Consider the following 13,406-nt stretch of genomic DNA (forward strand, 5'->3'; position numbering starts at 1 on the left):
ACACACACACACACACACACACACACACACACACACACACACCGAATCCTAAGCAGGCTCCAGGCTCTGAGCTATGAGCCCAGAGCTTGATGCAGGGGTCAAACCCAAGAGTCCTGAGATCATGACCTGGGCTGAAGTCAGATGCTTAACTGACTGAGCCATCCAGGCGCCCCAGGAAATATCTTTTTTTTTAATTCTATCAGTATATCTTTTTGACTATTCATGAACTCTCTCGGGAATACTCAAAAAACTCAATGATTACCTTAAAACACAAGGCACATGAAAATTTTAGCTCAGTAAAATGGTATTACAGACTCTACTGCCTGCTCCTCTAAGTCCATCTACCTATTAGATTCAGTTTCTTCTACTATGGGTATATCTTTTTTAAGATAAAAAAAATCTCAGGAAACATTTCCATACTTTAAATTCACCGGACAACAACTTATAAAAGATAGATTCTAATGCTAAAATGCTTTGCAAATGGAAAGGACATAACAACGAATGGAAAAATACGATCACTGAGAAACCAATGAAATGACAGACAGCACAACTGAACAGAACAGCCTAAGTATTAACTACTTTTGATCTATAGCAAATAAAAAACACCCCCTATTTGATTAAATCAATATGATGACCCACATTTTCTGGCATCTTCCTGATAATTATCTTCTGATAATTAAAGTTATAATACTGTATCCAGCTAGAACTTATATCTGATTTCCACCCTATTCCAGAATGTATTTTTTCAGAACCCTTTCATGATCTATTCTTGCATTCAGTGAATAAATATAAAATGGCAGAGAGGAAGGTGAGCAATTAAAATTTAATTTATTCTAACGCCTCCCAGTGTTTATTTTTCTTTTAAAAATAGAAGTTATTTTGTTGAAATAAATTAAATTAAAGCAGTATTTTGGGGTTAGGTTTTTGAATGCTATAGAGAGAATTTTATTTAACAGCTTTCACTATCATTAAGTCTTAAAGAGTATTTAGCTTCATTAATCTCAAATTTTCATGTAAAAAGTGGTAAAATGTAACTCTTTGGGCAGCAACAATGATTTACAGCCCTGGTTTCACTTTAGAATCACACGGAAAACCCTACAGCCCATTCTCCACAGATTGAACTGTTTTCGAGAACATTGATATATATGTTTAAATCTCCACTGGTGTAGGGAATGCTGATTGAAGCTAGGGAGATGTTTGGGCAGGGATATTCATTATATTATTATATTGTAAGAACTTGTTATTGAAAATGTGGAGCAACAGCCTAGGCATCCCCTGGAATCTACTGAATTAGAATAGGCATTTTAACAAGATCTCCAAGTGATGTGAATGAACTTTCGAATTGAAAGGCATTGTTCTGGAATCTGCCCCTTCTCTGGAAGACACCATTCTGTTTAATTCCTGGAGAGAATCAGACTGAGATTTATGTGAAATGGGAGTAAAAAACAAACAAAAAGCATAATATCAATTTATTTATATTAGTAAATTGTGATGTATAGCCGTTCTGTGGATTGGAATATTCACCCATTCTCTCAAAGTAGTCAGGTTATATAAACAACCAAATTATTATCAATTGAAAGTCTGCTGTAATTCCATTGTGGAACTGGAACCAGAAAAGTTATCAACAGAGGTGTGCATCAACTGAGATACATTTTTCACTGTGGAAACAGTGTTGCCCCATGGGACATACTTGAAACCTCTTGGGTTGCAACATCTTGGTCTTACCTCCCTGATCAAGAACAAGGAACAATATGCTGGAAAAGCTCCCTTTAAGGACAGAACTTTTAGGGGTTTTCTACACTTTTGCTCTATAATAGTTACTTACTTACTTGCTTTGCAGAACTCATCCCATCCCTGCATATTTCTGAAGGGGAGAATATGCCATCCCAGAAAATGCCTCTTTGGCATAAGGATTATTTTGAGCTGATTCTTTTAAAAAACAGCAGACACAGGAGAAGCTTTGGAAACAGAAGTTACTCTTTTGTAAGAGACATTTACATGTATAAAGGAAATCTCCGTTTGTGTCTCCCTCCCTGAACCAGGATGAAAAGATTGACTCTAAATCATAAAGAAACCCTTATTAACGGAAGGCACTGACTGCAAATCAGACTTAAATCTGCCTAACCAATCTTATCCTTGTTTATAGTTCTTTTCCTGGTAACCTCCCATAACAGCTCCCTCCAACATCTATCTTTCTTTTTCTTTTTTAATGTTTATTTTAAAAGAGAGTGAGAAAATGGGTAAGGAGAGAGGGAGAGAGAGAAAGAGAGAGAAAGAGAGAAAGAGAGAGAGAGAGAGAGAGAGGAGGGAGGGAGGGAGAGGGAGGGAGAGGGAGGGAGGGAGAGGGAGGGAGAGGGAGGGAGGGAGAGGGAGAGGGAGAGGAACAAAGAGAGAATGCCAGGCAAGCTCGGTGCTATCAGTCCAGAGCCTGATGTGGGGCTCAATCTCAGGAACCGAACCATGAGATCATGACCTGAGCCAAAATCAAAAGTCCTGTGCTTAACTGACTGAGCCACCCAGGCACCCCACGCTCAACATCTTTCTTTTGTCTTTGGCTAACAATGGTATTTAAGGTGGTGGCTTGGGCCATTTTTAAGGAGTTATTCAGTTTCACTGGGTATTTCCCATGTGTACATGAGGTATGCATGTTAATAAACATTTTTTCTCTTTTTTTCCTTTTTTTTTTTTTTTTTTTTTTTGAGAGAAAGAGAGAGGGAAAGAGGGCACACAAGAGGCAGAAGAAGAGAGAGAGAGAATCCCAAGCAATATGCCCAGTTCAATTCCACGACTGTGAGATCATGACCTGAGCCGAAATCAAAAGTTGGACATTCAACTGAGCCACACAGGCACCCCCGCAATTGTTTTTTCTCTTGATAATCTTTTATTACAAGGCATCAGCAATGAATTCAGAGGATTGAGGGAAACTGTTCTTCCTTTCCACTTCTTTCTTTATATGTGTTAACACTCTTAAGCCTACTACTTCTGAATTTTGCTGACCTAAGGATATCTTTATATCTTACAAAAAGAATGAGTAAAGGCACTCTGTGATGGCTTACGTCTATAAAGGATAATTTTACATCCCTTAGTTCCCAATTGTTGGAGAAGCTTTGCTCAAGCTTCTGGGTACTAGCCAACTAATCTAGGACAAAATGGACATGTGCAAAGGATGAAAAATCATTTTCCCTCTACCCTTCTGAACTCTTGTCTGAGACCCCTGTAATAAAAGACAGATCCACAAGAGAAAAACAACAGAAGTTTATTGACATGTACACACGTCACGCATGTATACATGGGACATACCCAGGTAAAGTGAGTAACTCTCTCAGGTGAGTTTAGAATTCAGGCTTACATACCATCTTAATAGAGAAAGGGGAGTGGGATATAGGCCTTTTAGGAGACTGATTATTAGCAAAGATGAATGGGCCCTTAGAAAAACAGATAGGAAATGTGATACTTTGTGACAATCTCTCCAGGTGTGTTGTGGACTTCTAGTGACAAGAGTCAATCTTCCTTAGTTGATGACACTCCCAGGAAGGGGATCTATGACAATTGAGTTCTTTCTGGAGGATCTGTCTTTAGGCAGATAGCGGGAGTTCAGAGAAAGGCTTTCCCTGTCATTTCTTATTCTCCAAGTGCCTGCAGCTCAAAATAATCAATAGACAAAGTGGCGTATTTTGGGGTGGCATATTCTGCTACTCTTTGTTCTCTCAGATACTTCGGTAATCTCTGACTGCATTTAGGACTTTGATGTCAATCATCCCAATTTTTAAATAATAGTCCAAATAAGCATAAATGAGATTCTGTATTTCGCATCTCAAGAATTTAGTGAAGACAGATTACTATTGCATAGGACAACACTAATATCATCTGGTAATCTTTAAAGTAGACCTCATCATGAACGAATTACATCAGAATTTCTGAGGCTAAGGCCTGGGTATTCATTGTTTTTGTATCTCCCAGGATACTCTGATATCTAGCAAGATGAAGAACACTGCTCAGAGTACAGCTAAAAATTAATTTATAAAATGAATATATAACTCAGTAGGTCATTCCCTTAGCCCAAATCTATTAAATTGTTAAAATCTCTTCTGGAATTTTCCTGGACAAATCATGGACTAGAAAAGAAAACTGGACATCTTGATTTTTTTTTAAGAATTTAAATCAATTCAGGGTGTCTGAGTGGCTCAGTCGGTTAAGCGGCCAACCTCGGCTCAGGTCATGATCTCGCGGTCCGTAAGTTCGAGCCCTGCGTCGGGTTCTGTGCTGACAGCTCAGAGCCTGGAGCCTGTTTCAGATTCTGTGTGTCCCTCTCTCTGACCCTCCCCCGCTCATGCTCTGTCTCTCTCTGTCTCAAAAATAAATAAACGTTAAAAAATTTTTTTAATAAAAAAATAAAAAAAGAATTTAAATTAGTTCAAAAGCTTTGCAGGAGGACATTTAAAAATTAAATTTGAAAAATAATCCAACTCATGTAACTAGTAATATTATTTATCAATCTCATTTCATTCAAATAGTGAATTGTGTGGGACTGAAAGCAGAATCTGTATTTGTGAAAATAGATTATAAATATTTAATTCTTATTTCCTATTTCTACATAACCATCATTTTTAAATATTTCACTAAATATACATATGTAATTTGCTGAAAATGATGTGTGAGTTAATAAGGGCTATATTTCCCTAGCTTTGAATGATTTGGAGTTGTTCCCAAATATACTACATGAGATGAGAGAGCAAACATTGGACACTGGTGATATATAATTAATTTTATATTTTCCCTAAAGTTATTAAAATAGCTTGTTAAAAATTTAAATTATTTTCCAATTTTTCAGCTGGACAAAGTGTATCTTAGTGTATTCTTTCCTCAAGTCTGAGACATCAGAAGACATTCTGTTATGCATATTACCAAATAGTGATCAAAAGCTAAAATTATCTACAGGGATAATTGATGCGCGTGCACACACACACACACACCACATGCATTATTATTATTATTGTTGTTATTTTTTAATTTTGCCAGGGGTATGGTGGCTATATTGCATCAATGATCTTAAAATCAGATGAAAAGCTTTTTAAATGTGGATCAGTGATTGCACCCATCACAGACTTGAAGTTGTATGGTGAGTACTTCCTACAAATTGACCTAATGTATTGATTTGTAAAAAAAAAAAAGAAAATCCCAATGCAGAAGAGCTCAGTTGACCTCACTTATTGTGTGCTATCAGAGATGTTTTCAGCTGTTTATCACCTCACTGATTCAATCAATTTTACTGGAGCATGTGAAATGTAGAAATCAAATAATGAAATAAGCTAGTCAAATGATTTTTAAATTCTAAAATTTCTGTTTTCTTGGGTCACAGCCTCAGCATTCTCTGAAAGATATCTTGGTATGCCATCTAGGGAAGAAAGCACATACCAGGTAACAAAATTTAAAATAATCTAGAAAGAGTATACTTGTTCTAAAAATTCAGTCAAATTACAAATATAAGTAGATCTATATAGAGATATTTGTGCTTTCCTTATAGGCATCCAGTGTCCTCCATAATATTCATGGCTTAAAAGAAGAAAATATATTAATAATTCACGGGACTGCTGACAGTAAGTATCGTATTTGCTGCTACTGCTTGATGGGGTCTGACCTTGAACAAAGGGGTACATCTATGAACTTACTTACAAAGGACCCTGTAAACTTTCTGAAGGTGATAGCAGAGGATAGCGGCACAAAGAAGTCAATTTGTGATAGGGAGTAGGAAGAAGGAAGTCAAGACCAAGAGGAAAGGAAGTTGTGAGTCTCAATGACAACACCATCCAATAAAACTTTCTGGGATGATGGGAATGTTCTGTACTTGTGCTGTGGAACACTACAGCCACCAGCCACATATGGCTCTTGAACACTTGAAATGTGTTTAATATGATCAGGAACTGAATTTTAAATTGTTTAATTCTAATTAATTAAAAATTTAATAACCACATATGGCTGGTGACTGCCACTGTGGCGTTACTCAGCACACTTCAAATGGAAACTAGCCGAGAAAACAACAGGATAGCAAAAAGATGCCAGCACTGAGATAAAATTCTGATGAGATCACTCATTTAAAGTTAACACAAAAAACTTTCTAAAGAGCCCTTTTATATCACTTCTCCTTTTTTCATCACTTTAAACACTGGATATGGATGTGATTGATATTACTAGTAATAAATATAATTTTATATTCTCTTTGAAGTGTTTAGGGTTCAAAGAATTTATATATATATTTATCATTTTATGTGATACTTTACAACAGAAGTCTGAGTATTTATAGCTCCATTCACAGATGAGAAAAATCAATTTCAAGGAGGAAACTGATTTAACAAAGGCTGTGTGGCTCATGAGCAGAGTCAAAGCCTTGAATCAGTATTTCCTAACACCTGAACTTGATTTTGTTGGTCTACCCTGCCCCGACTCTGTAGTTTTACCCTAATTTACAGACAATATCCCTAAAAAGGTCTTATAGCAAAGGCTATATAAGCTGTTTACCTTAACTTAAAGTATGCCAGGACATGATTAGAGTGTAGATCAATACTGATGTATGTATGTGTGTGTGTGTGTGTGTATGCATATATATATACACACACACACACGTGTTTATATATACACATGTATATGTATATGTATATAAATACACACACAGTCTACAGCATATAACGTATGTGTATATAGTGTGTATATGTAGTGTATACTTCAAATACACACACCACGTATAATGTATTATTCACTACATAAATTTACACAGTGTGTGTATATTTGAATAAACAGGTAAATGGACGAGAAGAAACAAATCACCCTTAGGTATAATTCCAAATAATTTATGTAGGTACACTCCCTCAAGGAAGCAAAGCTTAACTCTCCTCCCTTACCCCTTAAGAATGGGTTATACTTAGTGATTTGCTTCTAAAGAGTACTGTACGGAAAAGGGGGAAAAGAGTGACTTTACAATAGAGAAACTCAATAAATAACATCTCAGCCAGGTGATCAAGGTTAACATCTCAGCCAGGTGATCAAGTAACATTGATGGTATGCACCTTTGACATCACTTCATGAGAAAGGCATTCTCTATGGTCTTGTTCCAAAAACCCATTACCTCAGTCTACCCAGGAGAAAAACATTAGACAAACCCAAATGAGGTATATTCTGCCAAACATTTGACCTGTACTCCTCAGAATTGTCAAGGTCATCAAAAACAAGTCTGACGATTTCTCATAGATCAGAAGAGGTTAAGGAGTCATGATATCTAAATGTTTCTTAATTGTAACAAATGGGCCATAATAATGTGAGATGTTAACAATAGGGGGATTTGGGTAAGGGACATACATGGACTCTCTGTATGGTCTTTTCAACTTTTCTGAAAATCTCCAAAAATTATAAAATTTTAAAAAATACTTAGATGACCTCATACCTGTGTTGGGTTAAATATAGGAAAAAGAGGATAAACATTTTGAGACATTAGAATCTTGTTCTAAGGTGTTAAGATCTTACATGTATATTAATAGTGGCAACAAAAAATAGAAATCAAGTGTTGAGTATATGTCAGAAAATATGCCAAAAGCTTTTAAGATTACACTATCCTTTTTTCACAAACACGTTGCATAACAGGTATTATTACTCTTAACTGATTGGGGAAGTAAATATTATGGAATGTATATAACCTGCCAAATATCACACAACTACTAATTCATAGAAAGGGGGTTTGAATCTGTCATGAAGGCTCCTTTTCATTGTGCTCTGAAGCGTCAGTTGTGAGAATAAGTTCTCTTGGGTGTTAAATTATTTTACATCTGGTCATTACCCTAGAATGTATTAGTGCTATCCAAATGTCTCTGTCAATGTGTTGCAGCTATTAAAATCATGTTCTTCCTGTCTGACTCAGTCATGGATCTGGGTTTTCACCCCACTGATAACATGCTAGCAGAGGTTCAGCACTGGCCACTTCAGAGGAAAAGCACCTGTGCGTGCATGCGCGCGCGTGCACACACACACACACACACACACACACACACACACACACACACTCTTATACACCCACCACATACATACACCTCATAAGGGCCTGGTGGATTATAGGTGCTCAATGGCATTGTAATAGTACTATTATTAATATTACCCCCAAAAACTATCAACAAATTAGTTCACAAAGACAATCAGACCCTTAATACTCCTGTTTTAGGATGGGGGCTAGTGATAAATTCCAACAGGATTCACACCAGAAACTAAACAAATAAAATCTAACTATAAGATATATTTGTACATTTATCTTCTCAGCTGAATCCATACAGTGAAATGACAGAGTCCTTTTCAAACTTTTTTTTCGATAATAAACAACTGAGCTCTGTTAGGGATCGTTTTACCTTAATCATTGTGTTCCCCCCCCCCCCATCAGCATTTCTCATAACTGTTACATTTACAGGGCGATTTTCAAACTTACTTAGAAGTAACATGATGGGGCGCCTGGGTGGCTCAGTCGGTTGAGCGACCGACTTCGGCTCGGGTCATGATCTCGCCGTTCATGAGTTCGAGCCCCTCATCAGGCTCTGTGCTGACAGCTTGGAGCCTGGATCCTGCTTGGGATTATGTGTCTCCTTCTCTCTCTGCCCCTCCCCCACTCACACTTTGTCTCTCTCTCCTTCAAAAGTAAATAAACATTAAAAAAAATTAAAAAAAAAAAAAGTAGTAACATGGTCTTAACAGAAGACCATGGGGGAGGGGAAGGAAAAAAAAAGTTAGGGAGGGAGCCAAACCATAAGAGACTCTTAAAAACTGAGGGTTGATGGGGGAAGGGAGGGTGGGTCATGGGTATTGAGGAGGGCACCTGTTGGGATGAGCACTGGGTGTTGTATGGAAACCAATTTGACAATAAATGTAATATTAAAAAAAAAAAGAAGTAATATGGTAATACTCTAAGTACAAAAGGAAGAAGTTGAAAAAGATCTTGGGTAGATTTTAAAAAGATTTAAATGATCTTTTGGAATCTTTTATTGTCTACTATGTAGTAGGATTAAGCAGCATCATAGAATTAGAGCAATGAAGAAGATTAAACTATTTAAGTCCAACCTAGTTTGATAAAGACACCTAAAGGTTAGCTTAAAAGTTATTTAAAGAAATTTAAAGATGCACAAAGTATAGGAATAAATAGCCAGGCAGCATCTGAGCAAAGTGCTGTACAAAGAGGTTTGAGTGATCCATCTGTCTTCAGAGCTAGTTAGGGCAATTTACACAGCCCCAAGCTACTGTGCCGTGTATTTCAGAGTTTTGGACCTCAGGTTCAGGCAGAGAGGGAAGACAGAAGGAAACAGGAGAAACCTGTATGATCCCCATTAAATACTGAGTCCTTCAATAATGAAATGTAGAGTCTAATTTCTTAACATGGAATAATTTTTTCCAATTTAAAATAAAACAAAATGTCAGGATCTGACAGAGACTGGGCCCCAGTAATCCTCAGAGAGGAACGGAAAGATGGTTTGCTATATTACCATACAGGTAGATATTCAGTGTGTTAAATAGTTGTAATAATATAACATATTTGAACAATTAGAAATAAACAGATGATAAAGTAAATTTAAATACCATCCTTTACAATAAGTACAGCCTCAGTAGTAGCTCCTGTGTCAATCTATTTTTTTGTAATGTTTAGTATTTTTTTTTCATAAACCTCAAAGTTTTATCAGCATCGTATCTTACTGGCTTTTGAGTTGATGTGCAATGTATGTGAGGTAACATAATCTTTTTAAAAAATGATTTAAAACATTCTGATCCTAACAAATGTATTTGCATTGAATAATATAATTTAATTTCTTACAGCAAAAGTCCATTTCCAGCATTCAGCAGAATTAATCAAACATCTAATAAAAGCTGGAGTGAATTATACTATGCAGGTAAGCCACTTTTTCACAAGACTGTTTTCCTACCTTAGTTTTTAGTTATGGGATACAGAACACAGCTTCTGTACTACTCTGTCTCCCATGCTATTATTTTTAACTGTGATTTTTACGTATCAAAGATTGTGGGCTGTTTTCCCATTACCATGCTGAGAAGGCAGATCAGCTCATGCTTGATAACTAAATTGAATAAACTTCCAAAAGCATCTTTTTCCTCTCAGACTTTTATCTCTATCATGAATAACGAATTGTCTTAAAGGCTTAATGTTCTATTTCCCTTCTAGTCCCTTTATCATCCTTTATTACGTGCGCAACCACATATAGTAAATGGTATCCAAGACTTACTTTATAGCGATCACTAGGCTAGATGGATCAATACGACAGATCTTACACCTTTAAGGAACTTTCCATCTGAGGGAGGAGTCACAGAAGGGGGAAAAGAAGTGATTTTCATTTTTCAGCATTTTAAAGAACCAAAAGTAGTTCAACATTTCTACAACGCACGTACCAGGGTTAGGATGATGACCCATGGAGATGTAGAGATAGATGGTAGGTCATGCCACAATACGAAGGAGTAGGAGGCTTTCGTCACAGCAGTGAGGCACCATCTAAAAAAGTTATACTTAGATACTTGCTTCAGCAGCACATATACTGAAACTGGAACAATACAGAGAAGATTGGTAGGGCCCCTGCACAAAGATGGCATGCAAATTCATGAAGCGTTCTATATTTTTTGTATGAAACTGGTGAATTACTGTGCTGTGCATCTGAAACCAACATAATACTGTAAGTCAACTGGAATTAAAATAAAAACTTGAAAATATTAAAAAAGTAAAAAATAAGTGATGTCATGTTAATAGTAAAAGTAATAAAAAGTTTAAAAAATAAAAAAAAAATAAAAACTGTACACCCAGGAATTGACAAATATTTATATTTGTAATTTTAGAAAAATTACTAATGTCTTTTATATTGGAGGGGTCATTGTCAAGATAAAATTTGTACTGGACAAGATTAAACAGACAAGGAAGACTTTATTTAAGACTATTGCAAAAGGGGAGAGAAATTAAATCTTTTGAAATAGAGGGCTGGAGAGTATTTAATAACTCAGGTGGAGGGAATCATAGGTCATCTGTGTGTGGTAATTCACCTTACCAAAAGGAAAAGTAAACTTTGTTTATGACAAAAGGTAGTTTTACAACTTGGAGGAGGGTTTATCCCCTTCAATATTTACATTTAGGAGAAATGGCTTTTAGGTCCTTGAGAAGGACATTTCCTAAATTGTAAAAGTGGCACTACTGAAGAAGATTTACATACAAAGGGACAGAGAATTTACAAAATTGCGAGTTTTCTAGAGTGAATGCTCTTAAGAAAAGAAAGGTCAGGGCCCTATAGTTGGGAAGAAACTTTAAAATTTAGTCAAGCTGAGGGGAATGTTAGTGTTCTTAGCCAACACGAACACAGAGAGCTCTACTTTTTTTGACCAATGAATTTTGATTTAAATACATAGAAAATTGTATTTTATCTCAATTATTACCATGGGATCATAATTACAAAAAGAAAAGCTGGGCACAAAGAACTCAAGAGTTAAATTAGGTTAGATTTTGGTCAGATATTACTTTCCAAAGTTCCCTTGCCATTGGGCTAAAGGAATGAACTCTGAGGGACAGTATCTATTTGGTAACTTTAAATCTCTTCCTCCCTCAATATCTTAGATCTACCCAGATGAAGGTCATAACATATCTGAGAAGAGCAAGTATCATCTCTACAGCACAATCCTCAGATTCTTCAGTGATTGTTTAAAGGAAGAAATACCCGTGTTACCACAGGAACCAGAAGAAGATGAATAACGGACCCTATTTATATAGAACTGAAGGGGATATTGAGGCTCAATGGAACCTAACCAAGAGACTGTAATATTGTACATGCTCCAGAATTCCAAGGGCAGCTTAAGGAGGTGACACTGGAACAGCACACTCAGAGACAATGAACTAGAATTTGAAACCAGATGTCCAAGTCTACTGTGTTGCTAAGGGTGCAGAACCTGTTTCTTTGTGTAAGGAAGGTCTAAGGGTTGGTTTCCTGGGAGAAATTAGTTTTGCATTAAAGTAGGAGTAGTGCATGTTTTCTTCTGTTATCCCCCTCTTTGTTCTGTAACTAGTTGCTCTCGTTTTAATTTCAGTGGCCACCATCATCTTTGCATAGGATGCACACTTACTTATCAGTACCACACCCCTGATCTTTGATGGCTGAGCTGCAATCTAACACCTTACTGTATCTTTACAAGTGCAATTCCTTCATTGTCTATTATTATGCTTACGAAAATATTCAGTTAATAAAAAACAGAGTATTTTATGTAATTTCTGTTTATAAAAAGACATTATTAAATGGGTCAAGGGTCATGTAGAAATACGGATTTCAGCACCTTCCAAAGTTCAGCCAGTTATCAGTAGATACAGTATCTTTAAAACAACACACGAGTGTATGTCTCACAATATATAGACACACGTGTGCATATACAGTCAATAAATCTATCTTTACATGTTATTCATGCTACAAAGGATAAACTTCTGATGAATTAGAAGAGATGCTCTTTTACAGGCTGTAATGGATGCTTTGTTTAATGAGCCAAATATGATGAAACATTTTTTCCAATTCAGACTCTAGCTGTTGCTTTCCTATAAATGTTTGGGTTGTGTTTGGTATCGTTTTTAGTGGTTACTAGTTTTCTAGTTGCAATTTAATTTTTTGAATATGATACCTTGTCACATGTAAATTAGATACTTAAATATTAAATTATAGTTTCTGATAAAGAAATTTTGTTAACAATGCAATGCCACTGAGTGCTATTTTGCTCTTTTGGTGGAGAAGGCTTTTTTTAAAACACTTGGTCCTTTTACTTCTCTCTCTCAATGCAGAATCAATTCTCATTTTCATTGTAAAAGCAAAGAGCTGGATTATTTCATTTGCCAGTTCCTATTAGTATTCTGTGCCTGCCCACTTCATCTGTTACTGTTTAATTTAAATCCTTCTGGTGAGAATTAGAAATGAAATATTTTTTATTCATTGGCCAAAAAGTTCACAAACAGCAGTGTTTGCTATTTGAGTTGAAGGCACAAATGCATTAATTCCTGTGCTGTATTGACTTGCAGTAGTAAGTAACTGAGAGTGTAAAATAAACTTGACTGTCTGAAGTCAAATTTAAGTCATGAGAATATTAAATTTGGTGACTAAAATCACTTTGGTGACTTAAGGGATCTTCTCAGATGTCTGAAAGTCTGTAATCAAGCTTAGAAGTTCAGATAATTCTAGGCAGCGTGCTATGTTTTTGTGGTTTCTCTCAAATTCCTCAGGACAGGCTGGATATCATGACATTAGAACACCAGGAGGAAACTTAAAGATGTCACAGAACTGCTCAGTAACCCTCCTGTTTGTTTAAAGGATCAACTCCAAAATCTGGGTATTTGGAAACGTAGAGATTGTTTTTTAGATATTCGA

At 36.1% G+C, this 13,406-nt stretch overlaps 1 protein-coding gene and 1 non-coding gene across 2 annotated transcripts in view; both read left to right on the forward strand.

Annotated features, from left to right (window-relative positions):
* DPP10 (dipeptidyl peptidase like 10) overlaps positions 1-13,078 on the forward strand; it is a 331,482-nt gene extending 318,404 nt beyond the window's left edge. The window contains exons 19-23 of the mRNA XM_049615726.1: positions 5,020-5,119; positions 5,360-5,418; positions 5,525-5,597; positions 9,835-9,908; positions 11,624-13,078. Coding sequence (XP_049471683.1) covers positions 5,020-5,119; positions 5,360-5,418; positions 5,525-5,597; positions 9,835-9,908; positions 11,624-11,758 — 441 coding nt within the window. The 3' untranslated portion in view covers positions 11,759-13,078. The remainder of the gene's footprint in view (positions 1-5,019; positions 5,120-5,359; positions 5,419-5,524; positions 5,598-9,834; positions 9,909-11,623) is intronic.
* Positions 10,543-10,645, forward strand: LOC125911956 (U6 spliceosomal RNA). Its single transcript, XR_007454535.1, has one exon. It is a non-coding gene; the product is annotated as a U6 spliceosomal RNA (small nuclear RNA).
* Positions 13,079-13,406: the final 328 nt, after the last annotated feature.

Source organism: Panthera uncia (genome assembly GCF_023721935.1).
Source record: "Panthera uncia isolate 11264 chromosome C1 unlocalized genomic scaffold, Puncia_PCG_1.0 HiC_scaffold_3, whole genome shotgun sequence".
Lineage (NCBI taxonomy): Eukaryota > Metazoa > Chordata > Mammalia > Carnivora > Felidae > Panthera > Panthera uncia.